Source organism: Populus trichocarpa, chromosome 17, assembly GCF_000002775.5.
Source record: "Populus trichocarpa isolate Nisqually-1 chromosome 17, P.trichocarpa_v4.1, whole genome shotgun sequence".
In the NCBI taxonomy this organism is placed as follows: Eukaryota; Viridiplantae; Streptophyta; class Magnoliopsida; order Malpighiales; family Salicaceae; genus Populus; species Populus trichocarpa.
In genome coordinates this window covers 2,983,019-3,004,429 of record NC_037301.2, presented here as the reverse complement: position 1 = coordinate 3,004,429, position 21,411 = coordinate 2,983,019, and the positions used below count along the sequence as shown (strand labels likewise).

The 21,411-nt window shown below is 33.0% G+C and overlaps 2 protein-coding genes across 6 annotated transcripts; one reads left to right on the top strand and one right to left on the bottom strand.

The window, feature by feature from the left end:
• Positions 1 to 2,032: 2,032 nt before the first annotated feature.
• Positions 2,033 to 5,872, bottom strand: LOC127904527 (soyasaponin III rhamnosyltransferase-like). Its single transcript, XM_052448702.1, has 2 exons — positions 5,825 to 5,872; positions 2,033 to 2,539 (listed from the first exon to the last, which is right to left on the bottom strand). The coding sequence occupies exons 1-2, from the start codon at positions 5,870 to 5,872 to the stop codon at positions 2,033 to 2,035; spliced, it is 555 nt and encodes a 184-aa protein (XP_052304662.1).
• A 4,988-nt stretch (positions 5,873 to 10,860) lies between these two features.
• Positions 10,861 to 20,857, top strand: LOC7472523 (KH domain-containing protein HEN4). 5 transcript variants are annotated; one of them, XM_024588495.2, is made up of 7 exons: positions 10,861 to 11,617; positions 11,808 to 12,308; positions 12,409 to 12,687; positions 12,976 to 13,473; positions 13,568 to 13,650; positions 14,130 to 14,241; positions 20,640 to 20,857. In XM_024588495.2, the coding sequence occupies exons 1-7, from the start codon at positions 10,991 to 10,993 to the stop codon at positions 20,748 to 20,750; spliced, it is 2,211 nt and encodes a 736-aa protein (XP_024444263.1). In that variant the 5' UTR covers positions 10,861 to 10,990; the 3' UTR covers positions 20,751 to 20,857. The 5 variants fall into 5 exon arrangements, with proteins under 5 accessions (XP_024444263.1, XP_024444264.1, XP_024444266.1 ...); XM_024588496.2 differs by lacking the exon at positions 20,640 to 20,857 and adding an exon at positions 17,328 to 17,676; XM_024588498.2 differs by lacking the exon at positions 20,640 to 20,857 and adding an exon at positions 19,955 to 20,565 and having other exon boundaries at positions 10,862 to 11,617.
• The last annotated feature ends 554 nt before the right edge of the window (positions 20,858 to 21,411 follow it).

Sequence of the window (21,411 nt, the reverse complement as noted above, 5' to 3'; positions counted from 1 at the left end):
AAAATATTATTACCGATGGATTTACTGACAGAAAAGGCGAGCAAAATTTTTTTTTCATTCTGTCGGTAATTTCCTCAGAAACAAACCGTATGTAATTCCGTCGGTAATTATTTAAAAATATTTTTTAAAAAATATATTTTACAAAACTATAAAATAATTAAATTAATATTAATCAACACTCTATAATACTCAAAATGCTTGGAAAAAAGAAGAAAATCAACTCAAAAAAATTTGCAACAAATAAATAACACGAAAAAATAAATTCAACTAAAAAAATTCATATGAATAAAACTTTAAAATCCTATAAATAAATCAACTAAAAATTGATCTCATATGAAAAAAAAAATCCTACAACAACATTCATACAATTATTAAGAACAAAAACAATTAAAAATAAAATAAAAAACAAATATAGTGAAAAAAACACGAAAAAAGAAGAAATTTGTTTTTTACCTTAACGTAGTTGCAAGTGAAGCTAAGAAGAGAGAAAAAAATAAATTTGTAAAGTATACTAATTAAAAAAAACTGAGAATAAAAAATAAGGAGAAGAAGACATACCTGAGCATAGAGGAGAAGAGAAGGAGTTGAGGAGAGAGGAGAAGAAAAAGAAGAAGAAGAAAGGAGACGGGTCTGTTGTGAAATTAGGGATTCTAAGCTTTTTATTTGGGTGTTTAACGATGATTTTACAGACGGATAATTAAATATTAATATTTTTAATCATTTCGTCGGTGATCCCGTCTGTAATATTTAATTTAAATTTTGAATTTAATCAAAAAATTTTAGAAACCGCCAAATATCACCAACGACTTTTCAATTCATCGGTGATTTTGTTTGTAAAGAACAATAATTAACAGTGCAATTGGGAAGTAATAGTTCCAGAGCTCTCTGTAAAATACCGATGGAATGTTCCGTCGGTGATTCCCTTTGTAATTAACATGATGAATAGTGTTGACAGTTTACCAACGATTTTTCTGACGGAATTACCGACGGAATAAATTCCGTCGGTAATTCTGTTGGTAAAAATAGCACGTCATTATTTTTTTTGCTTTGTTTTAATTTTTTTTCCCACTGTAATTCCCTCGGTAAATACCAAGGGAATATTTCCGTCGGTAAAATCCGTCAGCAATTTACCAACAAAAATATTCCCTCGGTATTTCCGTTTGTATTTATCGATTTTCTAGTAGTGATAAGATGAGAATCTCCTTACTGATATGGACTTTTTTAAAACCTTAGACGAACTTTTCTGGGTTTTAGAATGGCTAAGTTTTAATTTAATGAGATAAGGATCTCCTTACTGAAGAGAACTTTTCTTGAATCTTAGATTGACTAACGAATAAAAACACGACTTAGAACAAACAATAAAGCAGTTTATCATAGACTGGGTGTTATGGGGTGATACGTCTTTCCCTGCACAACCGGTCCTCTTATTTAGATTCTCACAAATCATTGGGTTTTCTAGTAACCATAATATTAGATGACGACTTTTTTTTTTTTTTTTAAATTGATAAAGAATAGGAATTCATTGTCCTTTCCATCCATATTTATCCCAAAAACTCTTATTCAGAAAAATAATCACCACAACTCCACACACGTACAACACCATTGAAGATTGGGCAATGCTATCTTGGTAAACGTTCTTAAAAGCGTAAAAAAGAGCAAAGGTTAAAGATAGGTCCGATCCCAAATTTTCAATATATCAGGAATTCAATATATATGGTAGCATCTAAACTGTCCAAATCTGCAGATGAAGAAGATTTACGAGAACAGTTAGCTACTGCTGCTTCAAACATTCTTGTTTTCAACTTGATGGCAATAGCTTTTTAAGAAACAGAGTTTTATTTCATCTAAACAAAAGTTGCAGCTACTAGAAGCTGTATATTAAGAAAAACTTGGCAAATTCGTAGAAAAATATGCTGCTGTTCTTCTTGGTGTTAAAAATACGTTGGCCATCATCAACAAAAATTCAAAAGCCACATCACACCTTGAATCCGAATCCCTGAATTGCTCGAGGCTTAATTAGCTGGAATCCCCATTATACAGATGTTTTCCCCCAGCTAGCCTTTCCATGAAAACTCAAATCTTGCCTTTTCTTATGGTTGAAAATAAACTCAACAAACTCCTCTGTATAGTTATCATGTAGATCCTGGTTAGCAAAAATTGTTTGCATTTCAGCTGCCCGAAACCGTAAATGCTGTCCTTCTTGATCTGCTATCACGAATCTCAGGGACATGGCAATTGAGTCTTGGTTGTGTGCGCCATCTTCATTGCTTTGCACCTGAAAGCCATTTCCTTTCTCGAATAAAAGCTTGGCATTAAGACCTTGGTCAGCTACCATAGGCATGAGTTTCTGAGGGTGCCCGTAAGAGAGCGATTCAATGATAGAACCCCATCCAGAATGAAGGAGACACCCTCCGATGGCAGGATGTGCAAGAATTTCAGGTTGTGGTGCCCAACCAAGACATACAATTCCGCGATCAGATGTGCTATCAGAAAATCCAGTTGGAAGCAATTCTGAGATGTCCAGTCCTTCTGGATTCCTCTGAATCCATATTAATGACAGCTTGGAAAGCTAAAACCGTTAAGTTAAGTGAATCCTTATTTTATACGGAGAGATATTAAAATATTATTACTTTCAATACTTCATATAAGTTAAAAAAAATTAATTAATTTGTTTTTTTAATATAAAAGTTTGGCATAATAAATATTAAAAATAAAATAGATTTTTTTATATTTTATTCTATTTTATTCATCATGTTTAAACATGATATAAATATAATTATTTTGTCTTATATATTATTATCAAATATAATTTTATTTTCGTTTTCTTATCTTGTTTTTTTATTTTTATTATTTTTTAAAATTACATACAACCTAAAATTACATACAAGATATGCAATTTCAGAATGGGTAGATGATAAATATAATTCTGTTATTTTTTAAATAATTTTTTTATTATACTATTTTTAAAAAAGAAATCATACCAAGCTACTTTTTGAAAAGAAAAAAAAATCGATAGCTTGGTAAGTGGTAGAGACACGTCAAAGCTATTTGACTCATAGTCAGTGCTACACACACCCAAACCTGACGAGACGACTTGGACTCCATAAAGTATTAGCGACTTGTTATTTGCTTTTTTAATAGTAGGTTATTAGTAGGTTGTTTAGTACTGTGCTTTACAATTTTTTTTAAAAATAAATTAATTTATAAATATATTTAAATAATTTTTTATTTTTAAAATTAATATATTAAAATTATTAAAAAACTAATTTAATAATTTTTTCAAAGTAAACATACTTTTAAAAAATATTAAAGAACAAAAGCTCTTCTACTCTTAAATAGATTCTAAATCTAATAGGCAGGTAATTAAAACTTGATTTAAATTGAGTTTTAATTTGAATTAATTTTAATATTAGTTTGGCAGAATTTGAAAGACGGGTGAATTGTCTTGTAACGTGACAAAGCCAAAGAATTAAAAAAGAAAAAATAAATAAAGAACGCCATTGTGTATGTCCTAAAATTGCCACAAATCACTGTTATATATCTCATTATAGTGATAGTTTGTTTTCGTAGTTGCGTCTGCTGTTGAAACAAACCATAAAAAATTTTATTTGCTAATAAGTGAAACTTGATTTACTGTTCATAAAAAATTTTATTTCATGGTTGCGTCTGCTTTCGTTTTCTTCCCATGAGAGTGACTCCACTGTTCACGTGAACAATGAAGTTATTCTCCACTGTTCCGGCTGGACCGGGTCGGGTCCGGTCCAGAACTAAATGCACTGAACCGGGTCCGACCCAGTAAAATAAAATAAAATAAAAATTATTTTTGTAATTGTGTTTTATTCGAAAAACTAGTGTTTATCGGTCTGGTCCATAGCTAAATGCATTGAACCGGGTCTGACTCAGTAAAATAAAAAAAAAAAATTTTATTTTTAATTGTGTTTTATTAAAAAAAACTAGTGTTTAAAAAAATTAAATTTTATTTTTTTATTTTTAATTATATTTTATTCGAAAAACTAGTGTTTAACATTATAAAGTATCACTACATAAATTAGACGGAAATCGCTTGATGACGTAGCATTTGCAGAATTTGATCGCAATCCCAATTTTGTTCCTGATTATATTTTACCTGATGTTGTTGCGCACTTAAGAAATCAAAAAAACTGTAGTCATTGTAGGATGTATTTCATACGTGATAGAATTATAGATAGTTTAATGGAACAATAAAAATTATTTTATATAAAGTATTATTTATTTCATGATGTAATAATAGTAGTTACATCTACAATATTTAAATTAAAAACCATCAATATTAATATATATATTTTTAAATTCTTTTATAACCTTAATTTGAAAAGCATTCTTAACCAAACACATTAAACTACTTTTTGTTCAACCTCAATTTCAACCACAGTTTTAACCAAACATATATAAATATCAAACCAACCTCAATCAAAAATATTTTTTATAAAACAACTTTTTTCAAACCACAACTACAAAAGCTACCACAATACTAAACATAAACATAATCTTCTATTCCCATTTTTCTTAAAGAAGGGCATTGTTAGTAAGAGCAAGTAGAGAAAAGGGAATGGTTGTAAATGTTCTTCCTGGGAAAAATTGCTCCATTGTTATCTTTAATTTTGTTTATATTACCAATGCTTTGAAAAAACTTGGACGAGGCAAGCATCGGTGCAAGTTTCAAATGTCCCCATTGGCCGGCAGGTAAGAGTAAAAAACATTCCAAAAAATAATCTAGGTATTGATTACGTATTTTTTTATATTAATCATGAATTTAAAATTAATTATATATCAAATAATATTTTTATCTAATATTAAAATAAAAACAATTTGGATCAACCTAATTCATTCCGAGTCTACATGCAAAAATTAAAAGGGTAATTTTTAAAAAACAAACTAGAAATTAAATCTAGAATTAATTTGATTTTGAAGGATAAAATCGGTTAAAAAAACCTCTTTTTTTTAAAGAAAAAAATATGTGAACTTAAGTCAACCAATCAAACTTGCGATTCAAGTCAGATTCAATAATTTTTTTTATTTAATAGATTATTCTTCATTTAATAGATTTATATGACAATAAAATGCATGTGATTTTTTTAAATGAAATATTTTTTCAAAAAAAAAGATCATGACAGTCGCGCATGGGACTGAGAAGATAAAAACAAATCATTGATAACAAATGGTGAAACTGAATTTTTTTTTTAATTCTAAGTTAAATAAAAAAAATAAATCATCAATAACAAATGTTGAAATTGCATTTTGTTTTTTTAAAATGAAGAATTAAAAAAACATTAAATAAAAAAAACAATAGAATAGATATTGTGACTTATCTCATCAAACTTGCAATCCAGGTCATGGTATCAATTGAGTTAATTTTTTTTTCATAAACCTATATCTACAAAAAGCAAAAAAAAAAAAAAATCCCAACATTGTGGGCTTATAGACCGATGCATTGAGCCTGTGGAAGAAAGTGTAGGCATTTAAGTCTAGACTAGAGTATTCAGATTTATTTTTTTCTCTTATTTAAAGGGGTCAATAACTTGTTGTTCGTCTTTTTTATTTTTATTTTTTATTTTTAAAAAAAGACAAACAACACGTTGCTTACCAAGAAAAATTAAAATATTTCGGAAACACTTTAATGCTAAATAATATTTTAATTTTAATGAGTCATTATATTCAATACAACTTTTAGTTTCCTAAATAAGTTAACTCTCTCCAAAAAAAAATCATTTTCTAAAAGATGAAAAGAAAATTCCACAAATAATTCCACTCGCAATAACTTTGATGAGTGACATGTCATACAGACCTTTCTTCGCAAGTCATTTCCACAGCCGTCCCATCTCCGCGTCGTCATCTTTGACTCTCTCCATTCTCTAACCACCTACGCACGTTAGCGCTTTAAAAGTTAGAACTTCAAATGGTTAAGAATCACTCTAGTCCCTGAAGTTTTAACATTTGATCAAGATAACTATATACTTTTAACTTTTATCAATTCGATGCATTTATTTCCCATCCATAATGGATCGAGCCCTTTCAGTTTTTTCTTTAAAAGGAAATCAAAGTAAAAACTACCCCAACACAAGTGCAACATCCATAGTTATCGGTCTAGACCTAGAGATTGATCTAGAAAAGAGATTTGGGTCATCGGATCAAATTACGAGCATTAAATTAGCCTAGGTTGATTATTTTTATTTTAAAAATGTTGTTTTATTTATAAAAAAACCATGAAGTTGACTCGGTTTGGTTTGGACCATGTTTGATCGGATCGATTGAATTACTAAAAACTCAAAAATCAATATCATTTCTAAATTAATTTAAAATTCGATCTAAATCAAATTTCAGAACAAGTTTCTTGATTTAACTCGCTGGTTGAGTCGAATTTAATAACTATTGTAACAACCATAAAATCACTAATTAAACTAATATTATACATTTCCATTTTTTATATTTTAGGTATTCCAATAAAATTAAATGTGGCATGGTGCTGAGAAGGCTGAAATTATTCATGTGTTCAACAAATTTTGCAATCTTCGACAAGTATCATAAGCTTGTCGCTGTTGAATGTCAACAAGGAGTTGATGTCCTTGAATATATCTAATAATAGATTCTTCCTAGCAATTGTCAAAACGGTAAACATCAAATAAAGAAGTGGTGATTAGGATTAAATTTGGCTAATTCAATTAAAAACTGATAAATACAGTTGATTCAATAGAACATGATCGCAATTAAATCATAATATGGTAAAAATACTTGAATTTCTTAAAATTTATGAACTCTAATCCTTTTTCATAATTACTAATTTGATTCGTCATGATGATGAATCTTTTTTTTTGTCAACATAAAAAACCGTGTAGGTGTTAAAATCATTCAAATGGAAAAACAATTCAATACTTGTGTGGGGCGATGTCGGGACGGTCTGCGAAAGTCTGAGTAAGGGACTGGTTGTGCAAGGGGAAGACGCATCACTCCCAGTGTACCCTATCTAAGATAAGCTGCATTGTTGTTTGATTGTTTTTCTAGGTCATGTTTCTATCTATTGGTCTTTTCTAAGGTCTAAGACAGATCTTCCTTCGTGAGTGAGTTTCTACCATATCGGGTTAAATCCTAACCATTCTAAAGTTTGAATTTTATCATCGCATTTATTTTTCACTTTATTTTTTTAATACCCGGAGGTAGACTCTATTGTGTAGTTTTACACCCTCAAATATTAAAGTCTACATCTAAACCTTAAAAAAATAAACAAAATGACTGGTGAAAGGTTTTTGATATTTTGACCAAACCCTAACGGATAATTATAAACCAGTTATGATATCCATTTTGCATTTTAAAATATGAGAAAGATGCAATTTTAGTTTTTTATGAAAATATGCTGGGAAAAGTTTTAGGATTTGGCCGTATGCGTAAAAATAAAATATTTTTTTGTTTTTGGAAAGAGAAAATTAATTTAAAATTTTGAGAATTGTTTTTTGAATTTTGAATTTTGAATTTTTTTTTTAAATATTCCGAAGAAAACCATGTATTTTAATACAGGATATGTATTTTACAGTGTAAATATATAACCCGATATTATGAAAAATTGGTAGAAAAACATGGGAGAAAATTAAAAAAAATTGAAACAACCCTTGGATTTTTTTGAAATTTTTTGTTTCTATTTAATAATATTATATTATATTTATTATTATATTGAGTTGGGCCGACCCAAAAATCTGGGCCTAGCCCATCTTGGTTGAGCCAAACCAGCCTAAAAAGAGGATTAGGCCGATGTCAGCCCAGCTAAACTTTTTTTTTGGGTTATGGGTTGGACCCAGCCCAGCCAACTAGGTTGGCCCGAGACATGTTCAACCCAACGCAACTCAGTCACTGGCTTAGTTCAGTGACTGAGCTACATGAACAATGCGTGAATTATAATTCACGTTTCACTATTCAAAGCCAGTGGAACCTAAAGAAGAAGAGGAAGAAAAGAGGGGGAAGCTGACCTGGTGTGGAAGGAGCTGCTGGTCTAGGAGGTCGATGAGAGGCCGAGGGCAGTCGTTTATGGAGGAGTTGGCGTTGAAGGAGTTGTTGTTGCCAATGCTGGAGAAAGAAGAAAAACTGGCAGAGGAGGGAGAAAAGTTAGCGTGGTGATTCCTGGCGTGGAGACGGCTGATTGGCAGTCGTGCTAGCAGCTTGTGGAGGAGATGGTGGTGGACAAGCCGGAGGTGACGACAGTTAGTGGCTGGAATGGAGGAGAGAAGAAAAGAAAAAAATGGCAGAATAACTGGTAGGGGAACCTGGTTTTTTTGCCAAATTTGAACTTGAATTTGTTGATGCTCAAGCCATGAAATCCATCCCTATTTATAAGGAGTGGAAGATGGATGTTTTGTTTTTAATGGTGTCAAATCTTGGCCCTTGATTCGGTTATGAAGAATCTTAGCCGTTGGTTCAAAGTAGACACCATGAACTGTCAAATCTGTCAGTTAAAGGCTGCCTGAGTTGACTTCTTTAAGCCGCCGCCACACCACAATTATTGTGGTGTCAATCGGCCAGAAAGGACCACGCCAGGGTGAAGTCACATGTCAGGTGATCATTTTGGTTCAGGTGTTGTCAAATTTTATTGAGGTTAGAGGCATTAAGTGCATCTACAAAGTAGCCTCTCTAAGTTGTCATTTTAGAGAAAATTGGAAAAGAAGATGAACGGTAACCAAAACAACGCTGTTTTGGTAAAGTTTATGTTGGTCCTTCAATTTTTGATTTATCTCATATACACCCTTGATTGGTTTCAAACTTTAAATTTCATGCGATTTAGTCCCTGAAAACTTTAATTTTAGCCCCAGAGTTCGATGGCCTTTTCATTTAAGTCATTGGTCTCGAATTTCTTCAATTTAGCCCCTAAGTGACCATTAAACGCTTAATTTATTCAATTTCATCACCAATTTCAATCAATTGAGCTCCTATAGTTTGACACCTTTTGCAAATTGGTCATTAGCTATGAATTTCTTTAATTTAACCCTTAATTGAATCAAAAACTTTGATTTTCTTGTGATTTTACTCTTGATTTCAATCAATTGACATGGTAAAAATTAAATTTGGTCTCTTAAAATTACAATATTCTCAATTAGGCTTCCAAACTTAATTTTCACCAATTAAGCTCCTAATAAAATTATTTTGACCCATAAGTATAATTAAGTCCCCACACCTAATTAAATCATTTAATTGGACCCAAATTAATTCTTAGACATATTTAAATTTCAATTTGGCCCATGATTAAATCAAATTGGCCTATTAAAAATCTAATTATGTCTTCGGGCTTAATTTTTAAGCAGATTCATCTGGTAATTATTTAATTTGTTCTTGAATCTGCATTGTCTCTCCAATTTCGGGTAAAATAGGATACAATTAGGCTTTAAAATTGTAGCTTGATTTGAAATCCTCCCAATTTGCTTTTTTTTTTTTGTCAAAAAATTAGTTTTTATTTTATTTTATTTTTTGGAAAAAAAAAGATGAATCTAGAAAACAACTAAAAAATGAGTTATGGATGATGCTGGTGAATTTGTTAACACAATTATACAAACCTATTTTTCAGTTGATGGCTTTATTCATAGACTTTCATGTCCAAGGACACCATAACAAAATGGCTTGACAGAATGCTTGACAGAATACTTGACAGAATGCTGACATCGACACATTATAGAAACTAGATTAACATTTCTAGCACATGCTTCTATTAAACCAAATTCTAGACAACAGCGTTAGATAACCGTTTGTTTTTTCATCTGTATAAACGTTTGTTTTTTCTACATCATGCAAATTAATGTACCCCGTTATCTTTATCATACTATGCGTCATGATATATCATAAAATAATTTATAAATTTTATTTTCACATTAACAAAAAAATGATTTCTAAATTAAGGGCAAAATAGTCAATATTGGTAATTCAATTTAATTCTACATGTATTTCAAACAATATAATATAATTTAATTATGTATTTTAATAGTTTATTCCAAATATAAAAATTATAATAGATTATTAACTAAATTCAAATACATGTAAAATTGAATTTAATTACACAAGTGATTTGATTCCAAATATAATATTAATGTGTTTTTGTTAATTATTTTATATTATTTATTATTTTCTAGTTTTATTGCCAACATGGCAATTAACTCATACTTGATTTTACAGCTATGCTTCATCTAACTTGCAACTATTATATAATTAACATATGTACAATTAAACACATGGTTATTGAAACTAAACTAACCTAGGGATTGACTGGTGATCAAGAGTCTAGCCCAAGCTAGGTTTATTATTGAATCGCTTTAGAAAATGCCTCGGTTAAACTTAAGCTGATTTAATTAACTTAATTGAGTTAATTCTAAAAATATTTTTTAAGATTTTATCTAAAACAATATTGTTTTATTTTTTAAAATCATTAAAATAAAGATTGACTTAAACCTTTAGTTAAGTCAGACCATGAACAATATAAAACTTGTGATTGGTAGTAAAACACCGATTCACCTGTTAAGAATCTAATAATTGTGTTGTATTTTTTTTTGCAGTAAAAACTGTATTTTATAAAATTTTAATTTTTTTTGTTTGAAATAAATTTATTTTAATATTTTTGGATCATGTTAATATTAAAAATAATTTTTTAAAAATAAAAAATAATATTTTCATATATATTTAAGTAAAAAATATTTTAAAAAACAACTATTCTTGGATTTTTAATGCATACAAAGAACACTTTAGTTGTTGATAAATTAATGGAGAAACGAAGGATACAAGTTGATGAAAATTAAAGGATAGGGTCTAATTTAACCAAAAACTAATACATATATGACCTCATACGTGTTTTGTAAAGACTTACAGTGTACAGCTTTTTTCTCCTCTTCCAACCCTCACTGAGAGGAGACAAATTGACCAAGGCACAGAAAAACCAGAAATTTATTTATATCCACACGCTTGTCCGTCTCCCTCAGCAAGGTATATAATGGCCACAGCTAGTTTTAGTCCTTTTCTCTCTGCCCCTGCAAAACGCCCCATAAATTCTAATACCATAATGCCCGACCCCAACCCGAATTACCCAAACGGATCCTCTGCCAACAAACGCTCAAAACCCCAGCCTTCTGCTTCAGCTGCTCCGTTACCCGTCCCTTCGGGACATGTATCCTTTCGTCTTCTCTGCCACGCTTCGAGAATCGGCGGCGTAATAGGAAAGGCCGGAAACATAATAAAAGGCTTACAACAACAAACCGGAGCCAAGGTTCGGATAGAAGATGCTCCGTCCGATTCACCGGATCGGGTCATAACGGTGATCGGTCCGATTACGCAATCGGCGGTAGTATTTAGTAGAATTGAGAGTGCAGTTGAGGTTTCAAAGGGGCAGGAGGCTTTGGTTAGGGTTTTTGAGAGGATTTTAGAGGTGGCGGCGGAGAGTGATTCGGTGGCGGATGGGGTGGTTTCTTGTAGGATGTTAGCGGAGGTGAGTTCGGTTGGGGCAGTTATTGGGAAAGGAGGGAAAGTAGTGGAGAAGATTAGGAAAGATTGTGGGTGTAGAATTAAAGTTTTGGTTGATAAATTGCCTGATTGTGCTGCTTCGAATGAAGAGATGATTGAGGTAATTGTAATCTACAATAGGGTTTTTTTTTAGTGTTATTGAATTCAAAGTTTTGATCTTTTTGTGGTTTTGTTAGTTTTCTTTTAGAGCAATCATTGAGTTTTAAATCCTATTATTGTGATATGGGAACAAATTCATTAGCAGTTGAATGAATTTTATTGTTCTTGTGGGAATGGTTTGATATTTGTAGATTGAAGGGGATGTTTCAGCAGTAAAGAAAGGACTTGTTGCGGTTTCTCGCTGCCTCCAAGATTGCCAACCGGTTGATAAGACAAGGGTGACCAACAGCAAACCTGCTGAGGCAGTTTCCAGAGTCTCTTTGTCTGATGTGCGTGTAGAAATCAATCCACGGCATTCTGCAGTGCTTCCCACCATAGCACAGAATTCATCAGTGCTACCCACTATACCACAACATTCTTTAGGGCTCCCCACCATACCGAAGAGCTCCATTAATTATGCTTCCAGAGTTCATCCTTTGTCATTGGAGTCTGACAGGGTTGTCACACCAGATACAAACATACCACAACAAGTGGTTTTTAGAATTCTGTGTACTACCGATAGGATTGGGGGTGTTATTGGAAAAGGTGGCAACATTGTCAGGGCTCTTCAGAATGAGACAGGTGCTGCTATAAGCGTTGGACCAACGGTGTCTGAGTGTGATGAGCGACTAATCACTGTTACTGCATCTGAGGTTTGACATTATGTATCCTTTTTCATATTCCTATTCATGCTACGGTCATGGTGTTGGAAGTAGTACTAATGATGAATTGCATTGGTTTCTTCTCCCGCAGAACCCAGAGTCTCGGTACTCAGCTGCACAAAAGACTATTGTACTTGTTTTCTCGAGGGCTGTGGAGTCTGGCATTGAAAAGGGTCTGGATCCTGGCTCAAGCAGGGGGTCACCTGTTACTGCAAGGCTTGTAGTTTCACCAAGCCAAGTAGGCTGTTTGTTGGGAAAAGGAGGCACTATAATTTCAGAAATGCGTAAGGCAACCAGTACCAGCATAAGAATAATAGTGGGTGACCAGCGTAACCCGAAGTGTGTGCCAGAGACTGATCATGTGGTAGAGGTATGACAGAGTCTTTATCAGTTCTTTTTTTAATTGGTACAATGAATGCACAAGGATACCAAAGACCATGCTTTTTACATTTTTTTTAGGTGGAATTATTTAAATGAATTTGAAGTTTGAACGTCATGCAAGAGTTATGATAAGAGGTCTTTATAACTCGTAAAAATTCTGGATTTTTGAAGTAAAATAACTGTTCAACATTTTGTTCTGATCAACCCCAACTTCCTTTTACTGTCCTGCTCTAACATAGGCAATTTTCCATTGCCTGTTGAGTTGTTTGTCTAACAGATTTCTGGAGACTTTGTGAATGTGAAAGATGCGATATATCATGTTACTGGAAGACTCCGAGATAATCTTTTCTCCGGCATGCTGAGCACTCCTGGAGCAAGGAGCAATTCTTCTGTATTAGCTGAAATCAGTCCCTATGTGAAATTGATGGATCCAGTGAGGGATTCATCGTGGGAGCCAGTGAGAGACCCACTGAGGGATGCATTTAGGGATCCTTTGAGGGAGCCAGTGAGGGATCCATTTAGGGAGACAGTGAGGGATCCATTTAGGGAGCCTGTGAGGGATCCGTTTAGGGAGCCTGTGAGGGATCTGTTTAGGGAGCCAGTGAGGGATCCACTGCGGGAGCCAGCAAGAGATTCTGCCCCTTATATTATGCAGCCAACACCTGGAAATTCTCATAATCTAAGTCGTCAAACTGTTATAACACAGAATATGGACCATCTTGGACTTTCACATAGTTTAGATCGCCCTCCTTCACCAAGGTTGTGGGCATCACAGGTATTCTCCTCCTACCTGTTGGATATTAATATTTGTCTGCCTCCCTGTTGGATTATAATTTTTGTCTACTTTGTATTGTTGGGATTGGTTACAGACAATACCTAGAGTAAATCCACGGGGCATATCAGATGTCAGCAGAAGATTGCCTTCTCTTAAAGCTGGCTTAGAGCTTGGCAGGTTAGTAACACCACTTAATGTAAAACATATAAGACTGTTACTCTTGTATTATAAAGCATCTAGTATAAAAATTGTTGAATTGCAGGAGCTAGAATAGGAAGAGTTGTACCAAAAATAGTGTCGCCAGGGATTCAATATCAAAATTCCTAGAAACTTCAGCTGGTTAGATATGTGAATGGAAAGAAAGTACTCATGTAGCTGGTTGTGACTAGTTGTTTGAGGCTTACTTGACTTGAGTCTCATCATGCTGGCTATTGTTGTTTGTGCAACTTTATAGAAAGGAACAAGAGAAAGCACCACTGAAAACAATGGATCTTGATCCCTAAAACCTAAGGCATTTTTTTCAACCCAAATTTTATAGGAAATAAATAAGTCACTGCTATTATTTGAAATGTGATTAAGCGTTCTCTCGGAGTGTCATCTAAAGCTGCTGGTCATTTGCACTTTATGAGTTGGTGACTCTTTCCTCTGGTGTGCAGTGGAGGCAAGTCTGCTTTTGTTACAAACACAACTGTAGAGATTGTAGTTCCCGAGAATGCCTTTGGCTCTGTATATGGGGAGAATGGTAGCAATCTAGCTCGTTTGAGACAGGTATGTACCTTTTGGCTGTATTTCTCCGTAAATTTTGCTTCTATTGTCCTTGTGTTGATCAAGATAGTTAAATAAGTTACTCATTATGATATATTACTCATTGAATTGAAATTTCTGACTGTCACACTGATAATCCTAGAGGCTATTTAGAAGTTGCTTCTTTTTTTATGGTCGTTATTTTGAGGGAGAGAAAAAAATGTTGATGCAGTGAACTGAGTTTTCAAAGCATCAAAATAATTTTACTTTAAGTTTTATTCTCAAGCATCAATTTACATTCTTCTCCTTGACCAGATAATTCTGGTTAATGAGAATAGGAGTATGTTCTCTCCTTAGCTTGCTTGATCATAATTTTATTTCTTCCTTTTTCCCCTTTTAATTTTTGGAAGTCCATTTTTTTGCTAGTTTATTGCCAGCTACTCTTTTTTGTCCTGATATTTTCATGATGTTTCTATTCTTATGGGTCTCGTATGAATTATCAACACAATCCTCATGAATTACTGAACTGATATACATGAATAGGATCAGCCTGACAACATGAGGCCTACCATTTAGAAAATTTCCTATAAGTTTGACACATAAGGTTACATCTATAAAGTGCAAGTAAAATTTAACCTCGTTATCAGATGTAAAAAGACAGCAACTTGAATAGTACCTGCTGTTGAAGTAACAAGGACCAACTTCTTGCTATACACAACTGAATTGTGAAACAAGAGAGAAGGCACATTACATTCAGTTTGATACCCATCACCATTATAAACAATCAACTCAGTAGCCAACCACAAATATGATAGAATTACAATGCCAACAACGATGCCAAACCAATCTCAAATGCTTAAAACTATAAACAAGCCAATTGAAATTCTTTGAAGGCAACCTTGACAATTATGTATCCTAAATTCCCTCCACACCAGACTTGTACCTATAGAAGACCAATAATACTCAGCGAAACGTTTCAATAATTTAACTTGATTCTCATTGAAAAAAGCATAAGTAGAACCCTACATTTGAAGTTTGATCTTTCAACTGTACTTATGTTGAGGAAACACGAAAGCTTTAAGGAAAATATTCTATAACTAATTACCTATCACAATCAGGTATAGAAGTTGAGCATTAGAAATGAGCCTCCCTGATTATGAGGATTACATTATCTTTAACTTAGTGTTCAACTTAGTCATCTTTCAGTAATAACTCAGAATGGTGTGTCTAAAAAGTTTTTTCACGCCTTAAAAACCTAATACATACATTATAACATCTGATCTTAAATCTACTTCAGCTTATCCTCTGGTGTTCCTTAATCAGATCTCAGGTGCCAAGGTAATAGTGCACGAACCTCGTCTAGGAACAAGTGACAGGATTGTTGTTATATCTGGGACCCCTGATGAAACCCAAGCAGCTCAGAGCCTCCTTCAAGCATTTATCCTCACTGGACAATCATGACAAAATATATTTGGTTGGAATTAGTTTCACAAAGAAGTCACAGTTGCTTCTTTTAGTTTTGTTTTCTTTTAACCAAACTGTGTACGCAAATCCTTGACTTCTTTAATGCCAAATCCTCACTTTTGGCATAGGCAATTCAACAATATGTTTCGTTTTCAGTGAACTAATCTGTTTTCTGATAATTTTATTTTCACAACCTATTATTTATTTTGGTTTTTTGGTTCTCTCCATCTTATCATGTCCTTATCACATTGCACCATTAGACCTTGGAACATTCAACTCAAACAATTGGATGGCAAAACGTCCACGGACATGAAGCACAAACAAACATATACTAAATTATCTCTGCATCCTGGAACATGTCCCTTCAATGACATCTATACCACATGATAAAGAACATACATTGTGTTATAATCTTGTTGCAGATTTCTATGGGCAACAGAACATTCCCTAAAAAATGATTTAAACTTGACCAGGAAGGCTAAACTCACTTACATAAGGACACGAAAGAACAAAATCAAAGCATATCTGCATTGTAGAACTATCCATCCATCTTTTTTCCCCCTACCCAGATGTAGTGTAAATTAATGCAAACCAGAGTCCAAAAGAACGAATGCTTCTTAAATAAGATGAGCATGACATGCTTTTTTTTTTTTCTTATTCATGTTGCCGTGGGTAAAAAACTTTTCAATTCAAATGGATTGCACTTGAATTATGAAACATCCTTGCTTGAGGACATGAATGAATGCTGAAATCTGTATATGCATCATAAAACATGCCCCTGCAACAATATTCTTACATCACACTAACGTGTCATCTAGAATCTGCAAATGTTCTGTCCAGATGGATGGAAAAATGTATCTGCATTGTAGAACATAACCCGGCAGTAATTTCAATTTCATTCCTTGTTCTGCAATTCAGAATCTGCAAATATTCAGTCCCTAACAGGTTCAGGTTGTCAATTTATTGAAGTGTAATAATAACTTCATCTCAATGCATGCATGGAACCATCATAACCATGGACTCAGTGGCAGACTAGAAACTTTCTCTAGGGACAGCCAAAGCATATACTTAGCTCATTCATATATGCACATTCATGAAGCTGGTATACATATGTAACCCAAAAATGCAGAAGAAATTAACATGTACAATGGAAATAGCATTCAAAACCATATGTTAAAAGTTTGTGTTAGTAATTGCCAATAGACTCTATTTATTTGTTTTTGAGTACTTTAGCTAATTTATGTTCTAAGATCATAGGACTGATCAAGTGAGTCAATGTATGCTGTTGCTGCTTTAATGGTATGAGAAGAAACATGAATAAATTCAATACGATGAAAATAAATGTTCAAATTCATATGAATGGAACCCAGCTACAAAGACAAATATATGAATTAAATATGAGCAACAAAGAAATTCGAAAGGGAAATTACATTTTAATTTGTGTTATTAAACATTGAAGATCATGCGTAACATTGGGGGGAAGCTTTGGGACTTTGGGAGGCACCCCAGCTGCCTCCGCTTCCCCGCTGATGGTTTTTTTTTTAGTCTCCATCTCTGGATAGATGATATGTAGAGAGTGAAGTTTTGAACCAAGGCAACATCTTAATTTGATTGACCATGAGCTTTTTTGATTGTGGCAAGTTCAGATGATTAGAAGCAAAATGCTTGTGGAGATCATGATATTTGTACAAAGCAGAAAGGAAAAGATATTTCAGGTGTATATACTATTAATTAATAGGATCTGTTGAGGACAAAGAGTACATCAACTCTTTGAAGATTATTGTTTTGATCACAATTTTGGCACATGGCTCAATATTTTCCGAGTGAGGAAGGGCTGTGAACTTGGTGGATGTCTCTTTTGTACAGAACCTTTTTTTCTTTTCTTTTATGTGAGAGATGAGAAACACATCTTGGTGCCTACTTTTGTAGATTTTGTTGACGTTTCATTATTCAAATAAATCAATAACAAAATAAACTTGGACAATTATCAAAATATACTAAAACGCCTTGCTAAAACATTGCAGTGATCTACAGTAGCGCTGGAATTTTATTCCAATTCAGTCCTTAATTTTTTTTCTTCAATTGCATTGAATACTAGTTTGTCAAAAATTGTTAAGAGAAGACAAATTCATTGGAAGAGGATCAAAGTGGTCAAACAAGGAGAAACTTGTGGCTAATGTAAAATTGGGTGGAAAGTTCCTTTTCATCCTCATACTTTTCTTTTCCTACTTTTATAGTCCTTATAATTTAAAATTTGATTCAAAAGTTCATTTCATATACATTTTAGTCCTTGTAAGTGAGAGAGGAGAGAGAGAGTCACCAGGTTCTGGATAGAAAGATCATCGGTTGACATTGATTTTGACCACAAAAATCATCAATCTTGGTGTCAATGAGTTCCATTCGACAAGGTGAGTTTGATAGTTGTTGTTTCTAACTTTAATCTCACCTAGAAAAACAAATTAGGGTTGAGAGAGAAAATCATTCTTGGTTTGATTGTGTTTTTGAACCATTTTGGAGGGTTTTTGGGTTGATAATTTTTGGAGGTTTTAAAGATATTTTAGGAGAAAATTGGTTGAAAATGAGTTTTTAGATAAAAAAAAAAAGGAAAAAAAAAATCAAACCTGAATTTCTTGTGGCTGAATTCTTGGAAACCAGATAACACAAGTTTTTTTTTTTTTAAAAAAAGTAATTTTGGAATTCCACCCTGGAGAAAAGAAATGAAAAACTAAAATGGCATAGTAGGCATGGGCTTTGTTTCAAGGGCCCGGGTGTGCCAGGTCAGGCTCGTGTGTGTCTGAGCTTGAGTTTTTTTTTTTTTTGTAGATTTTTCAAGTTTCTTAATTTTTATTTTATTTTATGTCTTTTTTTTGTTATTCAAAGGGACATTTTGATAAATAAAAAATGGCATGTAAGAGAAAATATGAATAAACAAGGGGAAGTTTAAAACATTTTTTTAAATTTAATTTCATTAGATATTTGAATTGCTAAACAAGATTTATTTATGTTTTTTTCTCAAGGAAAAAAAAAACAGTTATAACAAAATACACAACCTAATATACAAGTACAGCCAAATTTATAGTTAAATATATATTCAAATTGTTAAAATATAATTATGTCTTGAAAAATAATGTTACAAAATATTTACCACATAAAATATATGAGCAAAAGATTGAATAAGAAATCGTTGAATTAATTTTTATGCTATGATGACTAATTAAATAGTTTAAGGAATTATAAATAACTCTTACTAATTAAATAGTTTAAGAAATTATAAATAACTCTTAGGTAACGACCATTTGCTATTTGTATAATATGGGATATTTAATTTTAGCTTTCAACATTAGGTTTGTGTAAATTTTTTCTTTAATTTCATCTTTCATATCTGTTTAATTTTAAATTGGTCTTTATATTTTTTTATCATATAACTAAATTCAAAAAAAATATTATCGAACCCATTGAAGTCTATGACCTGGATTACAGGTTTGATGCAACTCAATTTTTTTAAAATGTCATTTTAAAATTTTTCTATGTTCAATTTTTTTTTGATCCGACTGTGACATAGCAGAGGGGTAACCACCTAGCACATACTACTGGCAAGGTGCTTTCCTTGTGGTCAGATTTGGACCAAGTTAACACCATTTTGTGGTTAGGAGGAGAAAAATGAATCCAATGAAAATTGGAAAGGATGATGAGGGAATGAAAGTGATGATTCTTTCTCTGCGCTAATAGGAAGAGCAGAAAGCAATCCATTCTATAGTTGTTGGGTTAGAGGAAGAGGAGATGGGAGAGTGAATATTAGTCAAATGATAGAACGATAAATGTCCCCTCAATTCTCATTTAGATGGATTGAGAATGCTAGGATCTAAAGAAATATATGAATTTATTTTATTTTTTTCTTGAGTATACATGTCTAAACAAACAAGAGGATCACGTCCTTCCCCTTGTATTCATCTAACCCTTTACACCTTGGTTAGAACCCAAATTTCCTTTATGGGTGGAAGAAGAGGAGAACTACATGATCTTGGAAAGAGAGATCTCTCTTTCTTCCTGAAGCATACATCTGCATAACTAAATGAAATGAACTTTACACTTTCATGCAAATATATTGTAAATGAAGGCAAACAGAGGTTCATCCAATAATGTCTTAATTGGATTTAGAACAACAATGCTATTGCTATCCATACAACATGATATTTGACACTTGACAGACCACGATCTGCTGGAAGCTAACCCACGTACGTTTAATTCTTTACATTCTTTACAACCGAAGCAGTTGCTGTTCCTGATGCTGGCAGGGGTGCTGGCTTGAGAATGATTTTGACATTATCATGGACTCCTTGTAGCAACAATTCACCCTCATATGAAAGAACTTTACGCTTCTTTGCCGCACTTAGTGTACCGACCAGTGCTTCAAATATGTGTGCACACCTATCGACATTAAACAACACCAAAAGTGACCTACAAAGCAAAAAAAAAACAGAGTTTATGGTGGGGCAAAATACTCGATGACAAAACAGCATGTTAAGTTATAATTACAGGAATAGAAAATACAGATTCCAACTTCCTAGGTCTAGTTTCTTGTAATTCAAGATCATGCCTGTTCACACAGACTTGTGCATGCTGCATGCACTCAATAGATTTTTCTTAAGTTTGTCTAAGGAAAAAAAGATTGTAGTATCCATTACAAAGTGAAGATACGTGTACTTACAATTTGAACCTTGTCTTGTATGGAGTAATGAATGGAGAATACCGAACTAGTAAGTCGTATGCAATGCATTATGTTTTTACTCGAGTATGGTCAGAAAACCTTCAAGAATCTGACACAGATGTTAGGAATCAGAACACAGAAATGATCCAGATGAGGTATTTTGTTGTTTCTTTTTATTCTTTTTCTCTTTGCTCGAGTGGAGATGTGTGTTCTACTGTGTTTCCATGCAACTGATTTGGTTTTTGTGAAGCATTTTGTCATGTTGAAATGGCTCGATCAATATGAGAAAGGCATACAATGCAAGATTGCAAGGATGCTGGGGACCAGCTCTAGGGCACTCTTTTGTAAATGCTTGATATGAAATTATGAAATAAGCAGTCTTTGCAGCAGAAAGAGTAGATTGGTTGAATGCACAAACAACTGATATGGATCACTTTGTAATATCTGAGTAAATGTTAGTTTTACCTATATCTTTTTCCCCCCACTCTTTGATTCTGTGACAATAACTTGAAATGCATCAGAAACAGAGTATTTTCCAGGCGCCCAACTAGATCAGAATGTTCGAAAATCCATCCGATTTGAAACATCCTAGATCCTTTAAACTGAAACGGCTATGACACTTGAACAGACGCTTCTTTTCTTGAACTTCTGGATTCAAATGAAAACGAGTTGCAAACGATGTATGAAGATCAATATATATTCCCAAGAATCATTTGACAAAACTGCTTCTGGCATGAAAGGGATCCCTCAAGGGACTCTATAAGCTAAACATTGACCAATAATTGTTCATAACCTGGCTGTTCTTGATCAGAAATGCCGAGGTTATTCAAAGTACTTGAAATGGTGGGGAAAAGATAAGAGAGGCTCGATCTAAAGAACTTCTGCATAAACTCAAATTGTTCTATGTTTTGGCAGCCTGTCACCTGTTGTTCAAGGACCAGGGAATTCTGTGTGTTGGGTTTCCTTGAAACAATAATCTTCGAAGGGCATATAATAATTATGGGAATATACTTAAGTATCAA